Here is a 24,095-nt window from a genome sequence, read left to right as displayed (position 1 = left end):
CCAACTTGAAGGATCATCGATTGAGAGACGCAGGGACCTAGGAGGCTATTGGATTTGCGAGACTCGCGAATTACAGGAAATTATGCCTGTGTCTCCGGATGATAAATAAAGGGTTCTCGAGTTAATCATTATGGATCACTGAAAACAAGCAAGGTGCCCTTTCAAAGCAAATTCAGGGCAATTACGTTACTGAACATTGGTAACACAAGAGTAGGGGAGAAATCAAGGTTTTCTCTCTCAATTGAGCAGGAAGCCACATTGCAATGCCAAACACTGTGAAGGGTTCAGTCTCTGTTCCCTATTCACATCCTTTATGCATGCCTTTCCCACAGGTGTAGATTTATTGACCTGCAGAGAAGTTGCCAACATTTATGTGAATGACCGTTCCTCCTAATGTGACAGTGGCCGCCTCATTCAGGTAAGAAATATGTACAAAGGCATTAAGGCATTCATATGCTGTAGCATTTACACTGCCAAAATATTGGCAAGTACTTTCAGGAGTGTGTTTTCCTGGGGAGGAGGGTAAGTGGGGTCTGCTCAAATTCAGCTGGCTCTAAGATGAAGTGCTTGGCAATCGAACATCTGAATTAAGCCCACGCCCTGTGGTCGTCTGCAGTCTAGTTCCTGAGCCAGGTGGGTCTGCAATACTCCAAAGCACAGCTGATGACAGCCTAGTCCAGCCTAGCTCATCAGCAGGACTTGAAAAGGCAAACCAGTTACTGGTTTGCACCTCTCACTCAGCTACTGCTAACTCTGCAAGCCAAAGCCCTAACAGGGAGGTGGTCCTAGCTGGACAGTAGTGAGAAGCTTACCAGATAATGCTTTCACTGACAAGTTACTCAGTTTTAGCTGGTTAAAGCACTCCTAGATGCTGCCCTGCATGAAGGGCGCTATATAAATCCAAGTTGTTCTTAAATGCCAACAGTACCAAATGCACAATCTAGCGTCCCTTAAGCCTTGGTTTGACGTTTGCCAAACTGTGCCTCGTACTCAGATCAGGTAAGCAGCGTGCATCCCTCCAGAGAGAGTGAGCGCATTCCATTCCAGACACAGCAATTTCCATGTGGAGATGGCTGACATGAAACTCAGTCTGGTTTGGATACTTTTGGATAGCACAGTGGGTTGCAAAGGGCAATATCAGGACAGACACCACCAACAACAACAACTTGGATTTATATAGCGCCCCCCACGCCAGACGGCGTCTCAGAGCGCTTCACAGTAACGGATCCCAGGGCCAAGCCAGGGGGAGGGGGAGGAAGGTGACCAAAGGCGCGGTCGAAAAGAAAGGTCTTCAGCCGAGACCCGAAAATAGGAAGAGAGAGTGCGAGGCGAAGGGAGTGAGGAAGGGAGTTCCAGAGCCTTGAGGCGTAGTAGCTGAAGGCACGGCCACCGAGGGTGGAGCGGAGGACTCGGGGGACAAGGAGGAGGCCAGTCCCAGTGGAACGAAGGCAACGGGCACTGTTTTGAAGAGAGAGGAGGTCAGAGAGGTAGGGGGTGCAGAGGAGTGGAGGGATTTGAAGACAAGAGTGAGGATTTTTTTTCTTTGCCCAGGGGGTAATTAACGACTGGAACAGGTTACCAGCTATGGTGGTTGAGGTCAGTACACTGGACTTTTTTATAAAGCAACTTGATGCTGTGATGAGGGATGGTAGGGTGGACGTTCTTGTGATTTTGTGCACTGTTTGAAAAGGGAAGTGCCTCACCCAAATAAAAGTTCCCCTACATGAAATTAGTCACTCATTTCATGGGTCTGTGGGTCGCTGCTGTGCACAAATTGGCTGCCATGTACAAAATACACAGTCACTACTCTTCATCGTATATCCAACGAAGCGATTTCAGACATCCCTCTGACACGAAAGGCGTTGTATCAAATGCAAAGGTTACTGTTATTATAAGCCACCCTGGTGTTTCTGACTTGTCAAAGCCAAAGCTGATCACACTGAGCTCCACACAGCGTAGCCTCTCCATCACTTTAATCCCCCCCACCCCCCTCCGGATATCTATCGCCTGATAAGATTGTAACATTTTGCTGCACTGTGTGTTTCCCCATATATGGCCATGATTCAGACAAGAGCGATTAACGTCCCCACAAGTCACTGCAGCTCAGCATGTGGCAACCAGCATGTCCACGCTCGGTAACCACGACAACCACTCCTCGCAGCAAACTAAACACCGACTCCAATTGGGAGACTTGGAGTCAGATTGGCTAAGCTAACACTCCAAAGCAGTGTGTTGGGGAGTGGGGAGGGTGTTGCATCTTCGAATGAGACATTAAATCGAGGTCTCGACTGCCTGTTCAGGTGGATGTTGAAGATCTCATGGCAATATTCGAAAAGAGAAGAGTGTCCTGGCCAACAATCCCTCAAATTAAATTGGTCACCCACTGCATGGCTGTTTTGTAGGATATTGCAATCAACAACAAAAAAACAACAAAATTACACTTGTATGGCACCTTTCACATCTGGAGGATGTCCCAAGGCGCTGGACCTGAGGTAGGGGTAGGCATTGGGGAGGGTGGAGGGCAGGGGGGGAAGCAGGGTCAAACGTACGGTCAAAGAGAAGGGTCTTGAGATGAGTCTTGAAGGAGGCAAGGGAGGGGGCAAGGCGGAGGGACTATGGGATGGTGTTCCAGAGTGTGGGGGCAGAGGGAGGCAGAAGGCCCTCCCACCAACGGGCGACGTGAAGCAGGCTGGAGCACGCTGAGCGGAGGGAGCAGGCAGGATGGTAGGTTGTTAGGAGGTCACTGAGGTAGGGGGCAGCAAGACCATGGGGGGTTTTGAAGGTGAGGACCAGGATCTTAAACTGTAACCTCTATGTGATGGACAGCCAGTGGAGTCAGGCATGGACGGGGGTGATAGGGTCACGGAGCCTGGTGCGGGACAGAACATGGGCTGCAGACTTCTGGATGTTCTGCAGCCTACGGAGGAAGGAGTTGTGGAGGCCGACAAACAATGAGTTTGCCTTGTCAAACCTCGATGTAATGAGCGTGTGCATGAGGGTTTCGGCGGCCTAAAGTGTGAGACAAAACTGGAGCCGGGCGATGTTGCGAAGGTGGGGGAAGGCAGAGCAGGTCACGGGACAGATGTGGGGTAGGAAGGATAGTTGAGAGTCAAACAAGACTCTAAGGTTCCGGACTGGCTTAGTAAGGTGGAGTGTGCAACCATGGATGGTGATGTTGTCAGAGCCTGAGGTGTGGAAAAAAGCCGATCAGAAGAGCTTCGGTCTTGTTGACGTTCAACTGAAGAAAGTTAGCTCTCATCCAGGACTTGATGCCTGACAGACATTCTGTAGTGTAGTGGTCCTGGAGTCAAAGGGGAGGCAGAGAGGTACAGTTGGGTGTCATCTGCATAAAGGTGGATGCGCAATGCTTAACTGGCTGCCGTGTTTTGCCCCAAAAATACAGTCAATCCACTTTACAGTATATCCTGTGAAGCGATTTAAGACGTCTCAAAGATGTAATAAGGCGCTATATCGAAAGCAAGGATTATTATTATTAACTCTAGTCCTGCAGTCAGACATTCATCGATTGAGCAGATCTGCCAGTTGTAGGTATTCCCTTACAAAACATTACACTTTATAGCAGATCCTCCAAATGACCTCCAGCGTGAAAAATGCATTATCGAATGTAAGTATTATTATCATTCCAGGACAACTAACCATCACATTGAGTCCAGGTCTGTGCAAGCCTGCCTTTTGCCTTTGAAATCTGTGCCAGGTTTTTGAATGGCAGGCAATTGGCCCGAGAAATCTCATTTAATAATAATAGTAATCTCTGCATTTGATACCGCTTTATCAAGTCATTGAGAAACGTCAAGGGAGCCATTTTGTGGACCGCAATGTCCCGCAAACAGCCATGTGATCAATTTTATTTGGGGGATTGTTGGCCAGGACACCAGGAAAGAGAAACTCTTCTCTTTTCAAATGGTGCCATTGGATCTTTGATGTGCACCTGAACAGGTAGATAGGACCTCGGTTCCTTGGTTTAACATCTCATCTGAAGGACGGCAGCTCTGACAGTGCAGCGCAACCCCAGCACTACAGTGGAATGTCAGCTTACTGTGTGGTGTCCACGTCCTGATGTGGGGCTTACTGAGGGTTGTGGTTGGTTCCATCAGAGAGGAAATGTAACACTTTTGGAAAGCAGCAATTAAACTATAAAGCATGTGGTAAACAAAACAATAAGCGAGATTCAAACCACACGCAGCAAGCAGTATGACTCTCCACTTTAAGGCTGAACTTAACATATTTCTGCGCAGCGCTATCCCTTTGAAACAATCATGGAAAACATTTTAAGTTATTATTATGGATTACAATTATTAAAATGTATGTAACTAAAGTAGGAAACGGCAGTGGGAAGCACTTTAATGGTCTCAAACCAGTAGTTAATGTGATCAAGGATTCCTCAAAAAAAATGCTCACACAGGAGAAAAATGTGACCAGATAGGAGAAACAATACTGGGGACATGTGACCAGACAGAGAGAAAATAATGTGGAAGTTTTATTAAGTCTAATAAATGTTTATACTTCCTTTTATTTTAGCTTCTTTTTGATGTATTGTTGGGAAGCGTCTGGAAAACAAACTGAGGGACGCTAAGAGTGTGGACGGCGCTGAGACTGCACAGTCTGCCATGTCAGTTGTCTGTTGTGGGGTTTGAAGCATGGGCAGTCACACTGAAGAAGGTACGACAAGGAGCAGAACTCCCTCACTGAGCATCCTCACACGCAAACTCTGCCACGACACAGGGTCCGGAGGCTAACCCTTTACTTGTACTTGATTCCCCTCCTCACCCCATCCTGCAACCATCACTTCAGTGTTCACTCCACTCCAAGCTCAAACTCTACCCAAGCCACAGCACTGAAAGTACAGCCTGCATTTTTACAGCACCTCATCATTAGGGGAGAAACTGACAGACACAGAGTCGCGTGAGAATAGCTAATAATAATCCTTGCATTTGAAATAGCGCCTTTCATGTTGTTGAGACATCTCAAAGCTCTTCAAAGTATATACTGGAAAGTGGATTGCTCGTATATTTTGTGGGCAAAACGCAGTAGCCAGTTGCGCACAGCAGTGTCACACAACAGCCATGAAGTGAGAAAACCATTTTATTTGGGGGAATTGTTGGTCAGGATACTGGGGGAAACTCTCCTCTCTTTTCGAATAGTGCTGCGGGATCTTTAACGTCCACCTGAACAGGTAAGCGGGACCTCGGTTTAATGTCTCATCCAAAGGATGGCACCTCCAACATTGCAACACACCCCATCACTACATTAGAGTGTCAGCTTAAACTAATAGACACAGAGTTGTACAGGATAAGTAATAGACAGAACAGGCCTGAACCGGGCAGAGCCTGCATCCTTTTAAAACCAGCCTGAGGTCCGTAGTTAGTGATTGGTTAAGCTGATTCCACAATAACATAACATGTAGGAGCAGGAGTAGGCCATTCGGCCCTTCGAGCCTGCCCCGCCATTCAATCATGGCTGATCTTCTAATCTAACTCCAGCTAATAACCTGATCCTGCCTTAGCCCCATATCCCTTAATCCCTTTTGCAATAAGAAATCTGTCTATCTCAGTCTTGAATATGTTCAAGGACTGAGCGTCAACAGCCCTCTGGGTAGTGAGTTCCATACATTCCCTTTGAGTGAAGAAGTTCTTCCTCAACTCAGTGCGAAAGGGCTGGCCTCTGATTTTAAGGTTGTGACCCCTGGTTTTAGTTCCTCCAACCAGAGGAAACAAGCTCCCACTATCTACTCTATCATGCCCTTTGATGATCTTATGAAGGTTCTTGTGGAGTGAATCAACAGTTTGGCTGGCTGACTGCTCAACGTTGAATGAAAGATTGGCCCTCCAGCAAATTGTTAGCCACCACAGGCTGTTACTGTTAGTTGGTTAGTTAGTTAGTTAGTTACGTCACAGGTTCCTTCTCATTTTCTTCAATCTAATCGGCTGTGTAAGGAACGCGACGCTGCCCCCAGCATTTGACTGGCACCACAGCTGCTGTGAGGCACTCCCTCCTGGGTACGTGCTGCACATTTCATGCACTTCCAGCTGACTTACTTCTGGGTTCATTATGCTCGAGGAGAGACTTTCAGAAATTAAAATATTAGCAATCTGGTAGTAGTGATGGAAGCAGTAGCAACAACTACGTAATTAAAGTGTGTGGGGGGGGGAAGGGAAAAGAAATGATACAAACTTGCTACAAATTAAATTCTTTCGAATATTTATCCACATAGATACAAATGCATATTCTCAGGTCCACCTTGGATCTTGCCATCCTGTGCCTCATACTCTATGGAATTAGGCAAACCGGATGCCATTCCAAATGCAGAAATTTACACATGCCGGTGGCGTGCGTGGAGTCTGGGATGGAGTTCCAGAGAACGGGGGCAGAGTAGCTAATTCAACACAAACGGGGGGTGTCATTGGAAGGTGCAGATATCATGCTGAATCCGTATTTTATAAACACTCTGATTATGTTATATATAAGAGCAGCATGAATCCGATCTGTTGCTATGACAGCAAGCGAGTGGGCACAGGTATGGTAGATGGAATTTAACATGGCAACAACAACAACAAGATTACATTTCTATCGCACCTTTCACGTCGGGTTGAGGTAGTAAACTTTCGAAGAAAGAATAGTGATTGGGGAATCAACAGGAGGGTCAGAGAGCAGAGAAATCTGGCATTCAGGGCCACAGATCATTAAAATCTACTTCCTTGGTACAGAAAGCAGCAAATAAGGCAAATGGGATGCTGGATCTTATTGTAAGAGGTCTGGATTATAAAAGTAAAGAGGTGCTGCTCCTGTTATATAGAGACCTTATTTGGAGTTCTGTGTTCAATGTTGGACACCCAACCCTAGGACAGATACAATAGCCTTGGAGAGTGTCCAGTATTGGTTCATAAGAATTGCTAGACGAAAGACCAAGGTCCATCCTGATTGCCTTGCACCATCCTGGTAGTTGCATCCACATATCATGTCCCAAACTACATAAGTCCCTTCGCCTCGCCCCCTCCCTTGCCTCCTGTGCCTCCCGACGTGAAAGGCGCTCTATAATGTAGTGGAGTCCTGTAGCTCAGTGGTTAGAGCACTCGCTTTGCAAGCGAAAGACCCGAGTTCAGTTCCAGGCAGGTCAGTGCGAAACCTTGGGCAAGTTTCCTTACTCCACACACAGCCCTAATAATAATCCCTCCAAAAAGACAAAAACAATAATAAATTGGTCATTTTCAATCTACGACTGTTTGTGGGGACATTGCTGTGCGCAATTGGCTGCCGCGTTCGCCCACAAATATACAGTCAATTCACTTTACAGTGTGTTTTGTGAAGCGCTTTGGGACGTCCTCCCGACGTGAAAAGCGCTATATCAAATGCAAGGATTATTATTATTATTATTATTATTATAAGAACCTAAGAATTGTTAGACAAAAGAATAAATGAGCGTTCACTAGAATTGTTCCTGGGCTAAAGGGGGTTCAGTTAACCTGAGAGTCTGGGGAAACTTGGGCCATATGTCTTACAGCAGACTAGGATAAGGGGTGATATGATTGAGGTGTTTAAAATAATGACAGGAATTGACAGATTAGATAATGGATGACCCTTCCCACTGGTAGAGGGATCTGTTACAAGGGGCAGAGCCTTCAAATCAGAGCCAAGACAGTTAGAGCTGAGGTCAGGAAGCATTTCCACACAGAGGCTTGTGAGGATGTGGAACACTCTGCCCGAGGGAGCTGTAGATGCGGGAATCAATAGTCCAGTATTGGACTAAGCCAGATAGACTGGGAAATCCCAGAGACAGTCACCAATGTATTCAACTGTCCTCAGTGACCAGGGACCACTTGTCCACAGAGTATAAGCCCTCCCTCCCTCCCAATGTACACAGAGTGACCCAAAGAGTGAATAGGTACCCAGAGAGTGGAGGCACACTGGAAAACATCAGTCTTGAACAGACAGCACAACATGTACAGAAATTACTTTCTGTCCATCATCTTATGTTTTCGATGTCTCTAGTTATGTATTGTATTCTGAGAGTTGTAATATGCGTCACACACAGACAGACACTAGGGACATGCACAGACACAGACAAGGGGGATCCATCCACGCCCACAAACACACAGGAATGCATGCAAGACCCACACAAAAGTAAATCCAAATCAATACGTTAGGATGCAAAAAGACAGTAGAACAACAGGATTGCATTTATAGAGCCCCTTTCACATCGGGCGCTGGACAGTTAGGTCGGGACCCGAGCAGGGGGGGAAATGGTTAGGGTGAGCGAGGAGGGGGTAGAGAGTCGAGAGGGGAGGTGAATGCACGGTTGAAGAGAACAAGAGGACATGAGTTTAGAATGGAAAAGGGCAATTTCAGGAACAGACACCAGGAAGTTTTTCTTTACTCAGAAGGTAATTCAATGACTGGAACAGACATCATACAGTCTGGGTAATTAAGGATAAGCTCTTTTACAGTTCTACGTATACGATCAATTCACTTTACAGTCTATTCTGTGAAGCGCTTTGAGACGTCGAGAAGACGTGAAAAGCGCTATATCAAATGCAAGGATTACTATTATTATTGTTATATAACCCCCACATACAACTCCTGTAGCCTAAGTCCATTAATCTGTCCGGAAACCATTTTATTTGATTCAGACATACAGACGAGTATAACTTGTGCATAATTCCTACCTGCTTCGTCCTTATCTTAGCTTCATCTGAGAGGTTGTTGTATGTGTAATGGGCTTGAGTGATTCCACAGAAGAGAACAGCGACAATTCCTACACAGGAAGAGAACATTTTTTTAATTTAATGCACTCTACAAATTCTGTCATTGCATTCCCTGTCTGTGATGCTGTGATGTCTGGTCAATTCAGCTGATTATCATCATAACCCTGGTCTTCATGTGTTAACTATTTCTGTACACTTTCCACTCATTTTGCCCACCAAAATACACAGTCAATTCACTTTACTGTATATTCTGTGAAGGTGAAGCACTTCGAGACATCTCAATGATGTGATAAGGAGCTAAATCAAATTAAAGTATTATTACTATGGACTGTGGCAGTGAAATAAATGCTGATCTCAATTGCGTTCTGCATTACTTCTCAGGGTTAATGTCACTGGGTTTCCCTTTAGTGAAAGAGAATGTCAACTCTAAGACTTTAGAGATGATTCTTAATGTTCTGAATCCCAATTCAAACTTGGTTACTTTGCAAGTGCAACTTTTGATTATTTCCATCCATGATCGCTGCTTTCTGAATGAATACTGTTTATGTCAGCACTGGCTCAGTTGGTAGCACTCTCACCTCCGAGTCAGAAGGTGGTGGGTTCAAACTCCACTTTGGGACTTTGAACTCACAGTCTAGGGTGACACTCTAGTGTGGTGATGAGGAGCCCTGCATTGTCGGAAGGGTTGACCCTCAGATGAGACGTTAATCCGAGGTCTTGTCAGCCCTTTGCAAGAGGACGTTAAAAATGGCACTATTGAAAATGAATTGGGCGTTTCTACTGTTCTGGCTAACAATCCCCCAGATAAAATTGATCATGTCCCTCATGGCTGTTTGCGGGGACATTGTTGTGCAAGAATTGCCTTCCGTGTGTGCCAATAAACACCTACTTTACAGTGAACCGCTTTGAGACATTTCAACGGCATGATAATATGCTGTCAGATAAAAGGATTCTTCCCTAATTTATCAACAGCAAATGGGAGAATAGCAAACAGTAACAGGAGAGGGGAGGGTGTGGGGTGTGACTGTAAGATCACTGTTCAGAAGATCGCAATTCAATCCCTGCCCTATATTATGTTGGCTGACCTCACACACAGTGTCACTGTGACACTACAATTGGCCTCAGTCCCCTAGATTAGAGAGGGGAATGCTCCTAGAGCTCTGCCTGCCCCCTGATTGCTATCCTTTTTTGAAGGTCACGGACTTCAAATGAGGTTAACATCGGATTATTCTACCACTCCTTCCCCTCGGGAGGGCATTGAATCTCAAGGCTTTGTGAACATCGGCGAGGTGACGGAGGGAGCCTCTGGTCCCATATTCCAGCACTGGAGTGAAGCACCTTCAGGAGAGGAGGAGGAGGAGAGTAGGCGGGAGAAAAGTGGTGAGAAAAAAGCCTTTGAAGAGGTCTTTAACGCCAGCAATTTCAATGAGAGGCTCAAGTGGCATTAAACGCCCACGCTGCTATATGAACACAGTTCATAAATTTAACTCAATGTCCTCAGCATTATCACTGTTCTAAAGTACTTTTGCTCTATCATTCTACCGGTGATATCAGCTAGAACTAATATCAACTAATTAAACAAGCTGATGCCTCAACACCGAGAAGGATATCCCACAATGCCGCAATGCCCTATGCATTGCTCAACAACAACTTGCATTTACACAATACCCTTCACGCAGGGTAGCACCTTGGATCGCTTAACAGTGGTGGAGTCTGACGCTGAGCCGGGGGAGGTGACCATAAGCAAGGTTGAAGAGGAAGGTCTCCAGGTGTGAACTGAAAATGGGGAAGGAGGGGGCAAGGTGGGGGGGATTGAGGGAGAGTGTTCCAGAATTTTGGGACGTTGTGGCCGAAAGCACGGTTACTTATGGTGGAGTGGAGGGGACAAGGGGCAAGAAGGAGGCCGGAGCCAGCTGAGAGGAGGCAGTGGGAAGTGGAATGGAAAGTAAGGAGGTTTGGGGAATAAGCAGGTTGGAAAGGTAGCGAGGTGCCAGGACATGAAATGATTTGCAGATGAGGGTGAAGATCTTGAAATCGATCCGTTCTGTAATATGGTATGGAGTTTGGTGCGGGGGAGAATACGGACGGCAGAGTTGTGAATTAATTTAATTTTTGGGATAGTGGAGCTGGGGAAACCTGTGAGGTGGGCAATGGAATAATCGAGGTGGGAAGTGATGAAAGCATAGATGATAAATGACGGTGCTCCCGAGTTTCTCTGAAATATTCAGCTACTGTCAAAGAGCCATCATTTCTTTGAGAGGTTAAACCAAGATCCCATCTGCCTGTTCAGGTGGATGTTAAAGATCCCCTGGCACTATTCAGAAAAAGAGGAGAGTTTCTCTCTCCCAGTGTCCTATCCAACAATCCCCCAGATAAAATTGGCATTCACTTCGCTGTGTACAAATGGGCTGCCTCGCTTGCCTATCAAATACATAATTACCAGACTTTACAGTCCAACCTATGAAGCACTTTGAGACATCCTTCTGATGTGAAAAGCTGCTATAACAAATGCAAGGATTGTTATTATTATTGCTTATGGTAGTCGATTTACTCTGGTACTCTGTGGCAGAAAGCATTTCAGGTCTGAGAAAGGGTGTGATAGAAATCCAGTGGCTCACATGGTTAATGTACAGGATGCACTGAAGATTGATGTTAAATGAGCAGAAAAATGGGCTTCGCATGATGGCCGATTGCCTGGTCAAGGCAGATGCTACAATAATGAAGATTTAACAATCACTGTTGTATCACAGTGACGTGTTTCCCATCCCCTAATTTCCTAGATTTCTAGCTTGTCTTGCACCTGAAAGACAAACGTATTAAGCGGAGTTGCAAATTTGACATTTGTGTCTTTATTGAAACTTTTATAATGGATTTAATTTGGGTTGTTCTCTTTCAGGAGTAGGATTGCAATCAGAATATTATTCCACTGAGGTTCTTTTAATTAGTTTCGCATTATTGAGCAGGAGGGAGGAAGAGGAGCTGGTGAATGGAACCACCTTCTGATTGCAACACTTTCATTTAGTAAAGATTAGGGAGGAGTGGGGGGGGGGCAGCAAGAAGGGTGAGTGGGATTAGACTGGGTGACTCATGTGGAGAAAAACACAAGCGCAGACCCCTGATGGGCCAACTGGGCTGTTTTGTTCTGTGAATCCCTTGTCCAACGCTGTTATATTGATATCGAGTGACATTTAGATTGAATCATGTACACCTCAATACATGACGTACCTACAGCTTTGCACACTTGGACTCACAGCTTCCATCATCTCTCTCAGCTGCTGTTAATTTGAAATCCCTTTTTAAACTTCCAGAAAATTGAATAATGCTACAAGACAGCCTCCCGACCATCTGCTGGCCATTACTATTCATCAACCAGACCATTCAATTATTCATATTCAAATGATTTGAATTCAGGAACCTTTAATTAATGCTTTGCTCAGGCTGCAGCAGGAACGTGGAACACTTGCTGGCAGACGTTTGCAAACGGTTGCCTGGTTTGTTGGCCCCAGGGCGATGTGTATGCTGGAGTGTAAACGGTATGGAACAGGATATTTGCTGTGTAACCAACACCAAATTAGACTATGGAGTGGTTAGCGAGCTCGTATCGCAAGTGAGGGGACCTGGGTTTGATTCCTGGGCAGGGAGAAACCTTAGGCAAGTTTCCTTACTCCTCAAGCGTCTGTTTGCCTAGCAGTAAGTAGGAACTCGGTTGTTAGTCGATTGGCGGATTGTTTTCTAGGGTAATAATTCCTCCAAAAAAAATAATTATTTGGTCACACAATCCACTTGTTTGTGGGACACTGCTGTATGTAATTGGCTGCTGCGTTTCGTCCACAAAATACACAGTCAATTCACTCTACAATATATTTGTGAAGTGCTTTGAGATGCCTCAACGATGTGATAAGGCACTATATCACAATGTGATAAGATCCTATATCAAATGCAAGGATTATTATTATTACATCTATAGAAACATAGAAATTTACAGCCCGTGAGTTTGTTCCCTCAAGAGCAGGAAGCCATCTCAAAGTGCTTCAAAGGATTCAGTGTAAAGTGTACATGTAGGCAAACACGGCAGCCAATTTGCACCAGGCAATGTCCCATTAAGAGCCATGAGGTGGGAGATTTTCTGGGGGCTTGTCAGCCAGGACACCATGAGAAACTCCCTTCTCCTTTTGAATAGTGGATGAACAGGCAGATGGGAAGTGAACCCCATTTCTGCAGATGATGTTGCAGAACATGTCTATATGTAGGAGCATATAGACAGTGAAGAACAGAATCTGAGGATAGAGGCCTCAGGGGGCGGGAGAAGCTGTTCAGCTACTGTGACAAGATCTGTACACACACAGGAGCCAACACTGGGCAGGTTCATTTTCTTACTTGAGAGCAGTGTTAGTCACAAACTAAGTTGCGGTTGATACAGAGCCTCAACACGTCGAAACGTCTCAAAGGGCTTCGCGGAATCAAGTGTAGTGACTGTTTTTTCAGGCAAATGCAATGGCCCTTTGCAATTTTTTTTCATATTTACTATAATGTCTTTAAATACTTGTATCTTTTCTATTCATTAAATAGCAAATAATAGTATTTGTGTTTTATACAGCGTCTAAAGCAGTATATATCTCACATGCACAGTTATTTCAACACATCATCCTTTTTACGATAACACTTCCAACAAACAACAACCCACATTTATATTACGCCCTTTATGCAGGGCAGTGTCTCGGAGCACTTAACAATGGTGGAGCTTGATGCTGAGCTCGGGAGGGGGTGGGGAGGGGTGACTGAATACATTTGCACCTTTCATGTCGATAAGATGTCTCAAGCTACTTCAGGGGATTTACTAGTACAGTCACAGTGTTTTTTTTCTGTTGGTAAATTCAGCAGTCAATTTGCACACAGCAATGACTGACAAACAGCCTTAGAGCGAGGGACTAATTTTATCTGGGGGATTGTTGGCCAAGACACCGGGAGGGAGAAACTCCCTTGTCTTTTTAAATTAGTGCCATGGGATCTTTAACGTCCACCTGAATTAGCCTAGATGGGACCTCGGATTGATGTGTCAATCGAAAGATGGAATCTCAAACAATGCATAGGGCTTGAACTAGAAGTGAGGTTACCAGTTGAACTAGGGGGACATTTGTCCTGCAAACACCCAGAAGGCGAAGCTGTGCCCCCTCCCTCTGAAAGCACCCCCCATCCTGTGCCAACCCCCCCATTTTCCTCACTCACCTGTTAGGCCACTGGCCTCGGCTGAGAGAAATGCACTCCACGACAGCAGGAAGAAAATCCCAGTCTCTAGCATGGGAAACTCACAGAGCTTGGTAAACTTTGTCAGGTGAGGAAATGGCAGAGTTAAGGGAAAAGGAAATGCTCCATGTGAAAAAACGTTTCCAACCGGCTCTCAGCTTTCCCCCTGATCCCACTTTACCATCCTCCTTAATGAGTCACTTACTCACAAAAATCATCATCCATCCACTGTTTATCCTACAATAATAATCCTTGCTTTTGATATAGCGTCTTATCACGTTGTTGAGTTGTCTCAAAGTGCTTCACGGGAATTACTGTAAAGTGGATTCACTGTATATTTTTGTGGTTTAAAATATGGCAGCCAGTTGCACACAGCAGTGTCCCAATCAGCCATGGACTGAGTGAATGACCAATTTTATTTGGGGGATTATTGGCCAGGATACCGGGAGAAACTCCCTTGTCTTTTCAAATAATGGAATCTTTAACTTCCATCTGTTTAACGTCTAGTTCCAAAGTATGGTACCTCTGTCAATTCAACAACCGCCCCCCAGCACTGCACTGGGAGTATCAGATTAAGACTATATGATTGCAAGTCCCAATGTGGGGCTTGAACCCACAACTCTCAGAGGCGAGAGTGCTACCACTGAGTCACACAACAAAAATACACAGTCCTTCTTCTACATCATAATCACATAAATACACTTTGTGGTGAAGCACTGTGAGACGTCTTCCTAACATGAAAGGTGCTCCATCAAATGCAAGTATGATGATTATTGTTAATAATATTTCAGCATTTTGAAAACTGATTTCCAGCATGATTGAGCTCATTGATGTTTTTGATGCATTGGTTCATTGCCTGACTTGTAAATGCAATTTTAAAAACAATGTAGTGTGTCCAATTATTTCTTTCCCATTCTCTCCCCGCTGGCACACGCACACACCTCTCCTGCTGGTCTGACTTCTCACTGAGGTGGGGTTCCACAGATACTGGTTGCCTGCCTCGCATGGCCAATATTCATGTCTGAGCCTTGGCAGTGAGTGTCGGCAGATCCCTCGACCGTAGAGGTGTCACAGCCGAGCCTGACCTCTTTCCACCCGGCTGCCCCACACACACAACAACGAATTACATTTGTATAATACCTTTCACTTTGGGTGGACGTCCCAAGGCATTGGACAGTCAAGGATTTGCAACCAAAGCAACCATACTCAGTGCAGACCTGGATTTGAACATAGGAACAGAAGTAGGCCATTCAACCCCTTGAGCCCGTTCCGCCATTCTATAAGATCATGGCTGATCTGTTCCTCAACTCCAATTACCCGCCTTTGCTCCATATCCCTTGATACCCTAACCTAACAAATATATATCCATTGAAAATTTATCCATGGCTGGAATGGATCCAGCCTTTTGGGGGAGAGAGTTCCAGATTTACCCTACCATTTGGGTGAAAAACTGCCTCCTAATTTCACTACTAAATCGTTTAGCTCTAATTTTAAGATGATGCCCCCTTGTTCTGGATTAGTTTCTCGGCATCTACCCTATTGAATCCCTTTATCATTTTAAACACCTCAATCAGATCAGCCCTCAACCTTCAAAAGTCAAGGAAATACAAGTCGAGTTTATGCAACCTGTCCTCATAATTTAACCCTTTAGCCCTGATATCGTTCTGGTTCAGGAGCGAGCTCCTGGTCTGTGAGTTACAGAGCTATCAATGTACCATTGAGGCTGCTCCCGGACGTAAATCTTACCCTGCCCACTGGAAGGATATCAAAGCTGTGACCACACCATATAGGGAGCCCATGGCAAAAGAGCCGGTGAAAATCCAGAGGAAATTCCCAACCGATTTGAAGAAAGCTGCAACGTCGAACATATGTGGATTTTCCTTCGGACTGTAGATAGATATGGAGCTTGACAACAGGAAAAAAGGAACGTTAGCACCAGGAATACCAGATTTGGGAGGTCAGAAGAAATACAACAGAATTCACACATACATAATGCCTTTCACATCAGTTGGATGTCCCAAAGGGCTTGATAATTCTGACTGGATACCAGAGCTAAGTGTGGGAGTTGAGGGCGGTGAGGAGGGAAAGGAGGACTGAAAGAGAGACTTTTTTTTGTGTACTTTCAAAAAGGGAGCAAGTCAGAGAGAGCTGGGAATGGAGTTCCAGAGAGAGGGCACCAAGTATCTGAAAGATGATGATGACGAGGCAAATAAAGCAGGGGATGTGGAGAAGGTAGTGTAAACCAAGCCAAGGGAATGGCCGGGTTGGTAAGGGTGAATGAGTGGGGTAATACCTGGGTTCTGGGAAATGCTGGGGAGACCGACAAGCATATCGTTGGCGCAGTCGAGGATTGTTACAATGTGCAATGTCCCGTCACAAATAGCTGTTGAAACTGAGTCAGTAACAGCACGTCAAAGAGAATGAATAAATAATTGTGAGGAGATAGTATTAAAGTGTATAGGAAATGAGCAGAGAAATGGGAGTAGAGAGTTTCTGTGGGGGAGCGAGCACCAGCACAGACACGATGGGAAAAGAGCAAGAAATTGGGATTAGAGCAGAGTACAAACTGCTGTTAAGTGCTCGAAGATGTTACCCGCGTGTAGGGCGCTACGTAAACACAAGTTGATTTTGTTGTCGTAAAAAAAATACTTTCCTCTTCACAATGTACAACCAGACAATGTATCCCGCGATGGGGAATGAGCAGGAAATACATGGAAATACACTTGGTTTCTCGATGAGAGTCTTTATGGACAGAGACATCCCATTCATTAAAAACAATGACTCATCAATTTTTACATCGTGCTAATTTGCTTTGGAGTGGGTAGTAAAAGTGTACATGAAAATGAGCGTAACACTTTATGAGCTCATTATTTTATAAAATTGACAGAATAAATCCTAGTCAAATGGCAATGTCAAATCTGAGCCAGGTGTCCGCCTGGCCTCTCGCTTCAGAGTCAGCAGGTTGTGGGTTCAAGACCCACGTCGAGACTTTAAACTCACAGTCTAGGCTGACACTCCAGTGCAGCTCTGCACGACAGCTGCATTGTTGGAGGCGACGTCCATCAGACGAGACATTAACCCGAGGTCCAGCCTGTGTGTTCTGGTGGACAGTAAAGATCACGTGGCACTACTCGAAAAATAAAGGGAGCTTCTCCTTGTGTCCAGGCCAACAATCCCCCAGAGAGAGAACAAAACTCCCCACAGCTCAACCTCTCAGTCAACTGCGTGAAGCTCTTTGAGACGTGCTCCCTCCATGAAAGGTGCTACATAAATGCAATTTGTTGTTGTTGTATAAACGTAAATTGTAGTCGTTGGTGACCAATGGTTTCACAGCTGTGTGTGGGGTCCCTGTGTCTGCAAATCATGTATCTGGCAAGTATTTGGAACCAAATGCCTGCAACTACTGTCACTAGACTCTACTGCAAATCCTGCGAAGCACTTCAACACATTTCAAAGACGTGATAAGGATTTACGTCAAATGCACAGATTATTATTAATAAAACAATGGCCATTTTCACCTCCGACCTGTCTGTAACTTATGGAACACACTGCCACCTGCTGCAATGAATGGCTATGCGATAGGAACCGAGCATTCCTGTGACAGGAATGGGGACTGTTGGAAGTGAACAGCCACGACTGTCAGACGGAGGAAGAAAACAACAACAGCAACATGCATTTATACAGCGCTCCTCGCGCAGGGTAGCGTCTCAGAGTGCTTAGCGCAGAGCAAACCCAGGATAACACTTTCAGCTCTGTCAAGGCAGCGGAACAGAAAGGCACAGGTACGGGATTGTGAAGGGAAAGTATTTTTTTTACGACAACAAAATCAACAAAGCACTTAACAGCAGTTGGTTTGGCGGCCATCTGCAAAGGGAGGGGAGGTGACCGAAGGCACGGTCGGAAGATGAGCAAAGAGGGGGCAAGACGGAGGAGATTGCGGCAGGGAGTTCCGGAGATTCTCACTTTATACAGAGTGAGCTCGACAGCTGTTGCAAGGCATCAGGAAGGATGGCATCAGGAGGACAGGTCACTGCATTCACTCAAAGAGTAGCCTGACAAGAATAATAGCACCTCATCACATTGAAATGAGCTTTACAGTAATTACTGTCAAGGTGAACTGACAACTGGAAGATTGCTGGTCAGGGAACGAGGAGAAACTCCCTTCTCTTTTCCAAGATCGGATCTTCAAGCTACCGGCCCATCTCCAACCTCCCCTTTCTCTCCAAGGTGGAGTCCTGTAGCTCAGTGGTTAGAGCACTCGCTTTGCAAGTGAGAGACCTGAGTTCAATTCCAGGCAGAGGGCGAAACCTTGGGCAAGTTTCCTTACTCCACACAGAGCCTAATAATAATCCCTCCAAAACTAAAAAAAAAACAATAATAAATTGGTCATTTTCAATCTACGACTGTTTGTGGGACATTGCTGTGCGCAATTGGCTGCCGCGTTCGCCCACAAATATACAGTCAGTTCACTTTACAGTGTGTTCTGTGAAGCGCTTTGGGACGTCCTCCCGACGTGAAAAGCGCTATATCAAATGCAAGGATTATTATTATTATTATTATTATTAAGGTCTTGGAAAGAGTTGTCGCCTTCCAACTGCGCTCTTTCCTTTCCACCCATTCTCTTTTTGAACCCCTTCAGTCAGGTTTCCGTGCTGCCCATAGCACAGAAACTGCCCTGGTCAAGGTCACCAATGATATCCTGACCATCTGTGACCAGGGCTCCCTCTGTCTCCTCGTCCTCCTCGACCAATCGGCAGCATTCGATACGGTCGACCACGCTATCCTACTCCACCGCTTGTCCTCCCACCTAAACCTTCAAGGCACTGTCCTTGAATGGTTTAGGTCGTACCTTTCTCACCGTCTTCACTTTGTCTCAACGAATGGCTTCTCCTCCACCCCCCGTACTGTCTCATGTGGTGTCCCTCAGGGCTCTGTCCTCGGTCCCCTCCTCTTCACCCTCTATATGCTCCCCCTTGGTGACATCATCCGCAGACATGGAGTTAACTTCCACATGTATGCGGATGACACCCAACTCTACCTTTCCTCCTCTACTCTCAACTCCACGACCACCGATGTCCTGACTGCCTGCCTGTCCGACATCGAGTCCTGGACGAGAGACAACTTTCTTCAGCTCAACGTGCGAAAAACTGAGGCCCTCCTGATTGGCTCACGTCAGCGTCTCCGCTCCTCAGGCGTTGACACCATCAGCATCCAAGGCTGCACTCTCCACCTCTCAAAGCCAGTCAGGAACCTCGGCGTTTTGTTCGACCCTGAGCTGTCCTTTCTCCCTCACATCCGCACTACAACTGGCACCGCCTTCCATCACCTTCGGAACATCGCCAGACTACGGCACTACCTCACCCCTCACGCTGCTGAAACCCTGGTCCACGCCTTTGTCACCTCAAGGCTGGACTATGGGAACTCTCTCCTCGCCGGCCTTCCCGCCACCTCCCTCCACAAGCTGCAGGCCATTCAGAACTCTGCAGCTCGTGTACTGTCCCGCACCAGGCTTCGCGACCACATCACTCCCACCCTCGCTCGCCTCCACTGGCTCCCCATCCCCCAGAGGATTGATTTCAAGATCCTCATCCTCACCTACAAGGCCATTCACGGCCTCGCTCCCTCCTACCTCTCCAACCTACTATCCCCCTACCTACCTGCCCGTACCCTCCGTTCCTCTGGCTCTGGTCTGCTCCACGTCCCCCGCCCCAACCGCCCTACCATCGGTGGTCGGGCCTTCAGCCTCTCAGCCCCCAGGCTCTGGAACTCCATCCCCCAGTGCCTTCGCCTTGCTTCCTCCCTTTCCTCCTTCAAGGCCGGTCTCAAAACCTTTCTCTTTGACTGTGCCTTCAGCTCCCCTCTCGACTCTCTTCCCCCTCCTTGCTCCCTCCCTTCCCTCACCCTGACCATTTCCCCCCTGCTCGGGTCATGACCCAACTGTGCAGCGCCTTGGGACGTCCTCCTGACGTGAAAGGCGCTTTATAAATGGAATCTTGTTGTTGTTGTTGTTGTTCAACATCCACCTGAACATTCCGACACCTTAATGCCTCATCTGAATGACGGGGCTGTAGCACAGCACTGGATTGTCAGCTAAGATCCTGACATGGAGGTTTGAACCCGCGACTTTCTGACCAGGAGGCAAGAGTATGACCGGCTGAGCCGGGCTGAGGTCACTTCGCGGCCAATGGCATAACCTCCCCATGTCTATCGGACTGCCTGAGAAGCTTGGTTGTTAAGAGGAAGAGACACTCGGTCATGGTGACACTTACTAAGTCAGGACTATGGCCACGGCATCGTTCAGAACGCTCTCCCCGAACAGCAGGGTGTAAAGGCTGGTGTCCACGTACAGCTCATGGAAGATGGCCAGGATGGTCACTGCAAGGAGAAAGTGGACAGTGAGCCAGGGTTAAAGGCCAGCGTCACTTTATTCAGCCCCCGCATGGTAACCAATCCCTCCCTCCCCCACCCCCCCAGCCGTCCCCACAACAACCGCATCCACGTTCTCTCCTCTTGCTCTTAGCCTGTGAGACTGTTATGTGCTCGGGCAGAAAGGGGGTTAAACTACATCACCCACTCAGTCTTAAGTTTGGAAGTCATATCCCTTTTTAGAGACAGGTTTTTTTTACAAATTAAGACCAAATTTCAGAATCTTCCTCAACTTGAGCTGAAATTTTTTGTGATGACGGTTCCCGCAGATTGAGATCAGGAGAGATTTGGGTGGCCTCAACCACAGCCCCCACCCACCCCGTCAGCCTGCTGTTGACCCTTTTACCTCCAGGTGTTGACCTTGAGGCGGGCGGAGGATAAACACCAGCACCGACTCGCTGGGCTGAAGCCGGGGTCTCTCGCTGTAACTCTTGCAAGGGCTGGAGCGGTGTTTTGGTGCAGTGGCTAGTCAACGTTCCCCACCGCGACAGGCAGCATCTCTGGGAAGGTGTAGACAGGCAGCGAGCAGCCAGGAGCACTTAACACTGGGAATATGTTAAGAGCCCTGCCCTATTGGGGCCATTAGCTGGCGTGTGCAGATTCCTGTACACCTCAGAGACAGCTGCTGTTAGACACAGAGAGCAAGCCCGGCTTCCAGCCACCAAACCACTTCCCGCAGCGACAGCAACTCCCACCTCTCCGCGCCCCCCGCCGTCCTCCAGGCAGCTTCACCTGAACCCACTCACACCCGCCCAGAGGGGTGGCTACAGCCCGGCTCCCAGTCTCTGTGCTGCTCTCACTGCCAGGCTCTCGCCTCCCCTTGTATCAGGGCCTAGACTGACTGTCAGCCCGTGGCAACGAGCGAGGCTCAGGGACTGGGGTGGGGGGAGGCGGTGGGGGGTGGAAATCGGAGACGGCAGCAGCAATCAGCAAGTGAGGAGACACATATACGGACACACACACACACTCTCTCACTGACACACACAACACTGTCACACACACATACTCACATCCACATATGTGCATGGATGCCCCATGCACACATGTGCATACATATACATACACATGTGTTTACATGTACACACACACACACACACACATCCCTTGGCTGTTAACCCAGCCCCCACCTCAGCACTTGCCTGGGTCGGTGGCTGAGATCATGGCCCCAAAGAACAGGCAGTCGGTGAAATAGAAATCATCCTCCTCCAGCTGGCCCAGCTTCATCATCGCCGTCACAAAGCCGTACATAATGCCACTGCACGAAACACACAGTGAGGTCAGGGCACTGGTCTCAGCACACACACACCCAAGATCTTCCTCATTGACAGTATCTTTGGTCATCTTCCTACCCTGACCACCTACCCTCCACCCCTCGACTTCAGCCCACAGCTCAGGTGAAACCCTGGACTGTCCTGACGTGAAAGGCGCTATAAAATGCAATTTGTTATTCTTAACAATTGGTTTCCGTCCTGGCTCGGCAATGAGTCAGCGGATGTGGTTGGGGTTTAGTGGGACAGCAGCACACACCAAGGATCCAGTCTTTCTTTCGATGGAGTGGCTGAGCTCCAGTGCGGTGGTGTTTGTATAGGAATTATGAATAGAGAGCCCCAGGATCTTCACAACCAACCTCTGCTGGGCTCAAGCTGTTGAGGGCAGGATCAGGGTTTGGCTGTGGTGTGCCTCACAGTTGGATGCTCTGCCAACACTCAATGGTGAATAATGTAATAATCCTTGCCTTTGATTTAGCGTTTTATCACATCATTGAGACAGCTCAAAGCGGTTCACAGAATATACTGTGTATTTGTGGGCAAAACTCATTAGCCAATTCTGCACAGTCATGGAATATCGCAGATGGAAACATGTTCCCCCCAATCCCCCCCAGTAGAAGATTCGAATGATGGGAATATGAGAGACATTTCTGATGGATCTTATAATAATCAGAATAAGAAGAACTAGAGAAGAACAGAAAATATATCGATCTACAAATTGAATGCTGTGTAAGTGGCAATGTAAAACAAACATGTTAATAAGACTATTCTGAAATGGCTTGTCTAAATAGCTGGTGAACAAAACATCAACCTCCAGCAGAAAGTAACTATTTTTTACGAAGCTCAAATATATATTAGCTGCTGGAACCACAGTTTGTAGTTCTCTGGTGCCACCTAATGGGCAAAACATCAATATACACCGTGCTAACCATTCCGAGGCTTCGTGAAAACTACAGTAAAGCTCACCTAGGTCGTAATAGTCGGGATCGTGACATTTAACATGACTTACGCCAAGTTAGAGTTGAAGGCAAACTGTACAAATCGTATAAAATACGAGTTAATCAGTAATCTACACTCTGTACGCGTAATTCAATGCAGCCGGTAAGTGTACATGCCAAAACTAGTTTTCCCGCGATTCAATGCGTTAATATGAGTGTGATATTGACTATTGACCTGGTTATGTCAACATCGAGGGGACCGAGCAGATCTATTCGTCGATATAGAATCTTACAACACAAAAGGAGGCCATTAGGCTCAAGGTGCCTGTGCTGGCTCTTTGAAAGAGCTACCAACTGACATACATAGAAAATGTAATGTGTTCCTATAGCGGAAGGGCACAGGACTTAAATATTTTGTCAACATACCCGGGATGTTGATATAAACAGGTTTGAGATAAGTATAATACAATGAGAAGTCTCAAAGTGCTTCACAGTTTCCATAAAGTGTAGTCATTGTGTACTCTGTAAGTGATTGTCATAGTAATGTCCCACAAACAGCCATGAAGTGAGTGGTCAATTTTATTTGGGGAATTGTTGGCCAGGATGCTGGGAGAGAGAAACTCTCTTCTCTTTTCGAATAGTGCCAGGGGATCTTTAACATCCACCTGAGCAGGCAGACAGGAACTTGGTTTAACTTCTCATCATAAACACAGCACCTCCAACAAGGCAGTGCTCCTGCAACACTGCAATGGAGTGTCCTCTGAGACCATGCGAGTTCAAAGTCCCAACATAGGGCTTGCAGCCATAGCTTTCTAACTCAGAGGCAAGAGTGCTATCACAGCACCAGGCTGACGCCTAATCTCAACAGAACGCTGAGCTGGAATAGGACTCACAAAGCCTTTGTTTGCCTCAAAATGTCTAACAACACGGTTCATTGCTTTTACAGGTCGGCCAATCAAACCAGGATTCACCTCAATTCTGTCCTGAAGACAATGATTCACTGTTTTCAAGTGTGAGACTTGAATTGACTATTGACTGTCAGGAGACTATTTAACCGTAGGGGACATTAGAGTCTCGCCCTATCTATATAACTATACATACACAAACATTCTGGAACAGGCAGTAATGAGCTCCTGGCTGCCTTTCCTTTGCTCGGGGGGATATAGAGAGAAAATCAGCGCAGGATAGAGAAAGAGAGAGCAGAGAGAGAGAGAAAGAGAAAATGGCAGAGAAAGAGCAAGATAAAGTCACAGAGCAAAAAAAAATGCTAGCAAGGAAAAAAAAATCAAAGTGAAAAATTTAGAGATAACAAGTATGTGAGAGTCAGCGAAATATTCAGAAGATTGTCACAGATTACTGCCTTAATGTGAGGAAGAATTGAGTCTGTAACCACAGCACAATGCAACATCCTAAGAGACCACTAGATGACAGCCTTACTCTCTGTGTCTGCAGTGCAGAGGAACAGTGAAAGTGATGGCGAGTGTTACGATTTGTATTGA

At 46.5% G+C, this 24,095-nt stretch overlaps 1 protein-coding gene across 1 annotated transcript in view; it reads right to left on the bottom strand.

Annotated features, from left to right (window-relative positions):
• The window catches only part of LOC103177890 (sodium/hydrogen exchanger 9), a 110,662-nt gene that overhangs the window by 61,122 nt on the left and 25,445 nt on the right, over window positions 1–24,095 (bottom strand). The window contains exons 5-9 of the mRNA XM_042339395.1: window positions 21,530–21,645; window positions 20,234–20,339; window positions 15,731–15,869; window positions 13,947–14,052; window positions 8,682–8,770 (exon numbers count right to left, since the gene is read on the bottom strand). Coding sequence (XP_042195329.1) covers window positions 8,682–8,770; window positions 13,947–14,052; window positions 15,731–15,869; window positions 20,234–20,339; window positions 21,530–21,645 — 556 coding nt within the window. The remainder of the gene's footprint in view (window positions 1–8,681; window positions 8,771–13,946; window positions 14,053–15,730; window positions 15,870–20,233; window positions 20,340–21,529; window positions 21,646–24,095) is intronic.

The sequence above is a fragment of the Callorhinchus milii genome, unplaced genomic scaffold, assembly GCF_018977255.1.
Source record: "Callorhinchus milii isolate IMCB2004 unplaced genomic scaffold, IMCB_Cmil_1.0 Scaffold11, whole genome shotgun sequence".
In the NCBI taxonomy this organism is placed as follows: Eukaryota; Metazoa; Chordata; class Chondrichthyes; order Chimaeriformes; family Callorhinchidae; genus Callorhinchus; species Callorhinchus milii.
The sequence above is the reverse complement of the archived record's forward strand: the minus strand, read 5'-3'. Positions and strand labels throughout refer to the sequence as shown.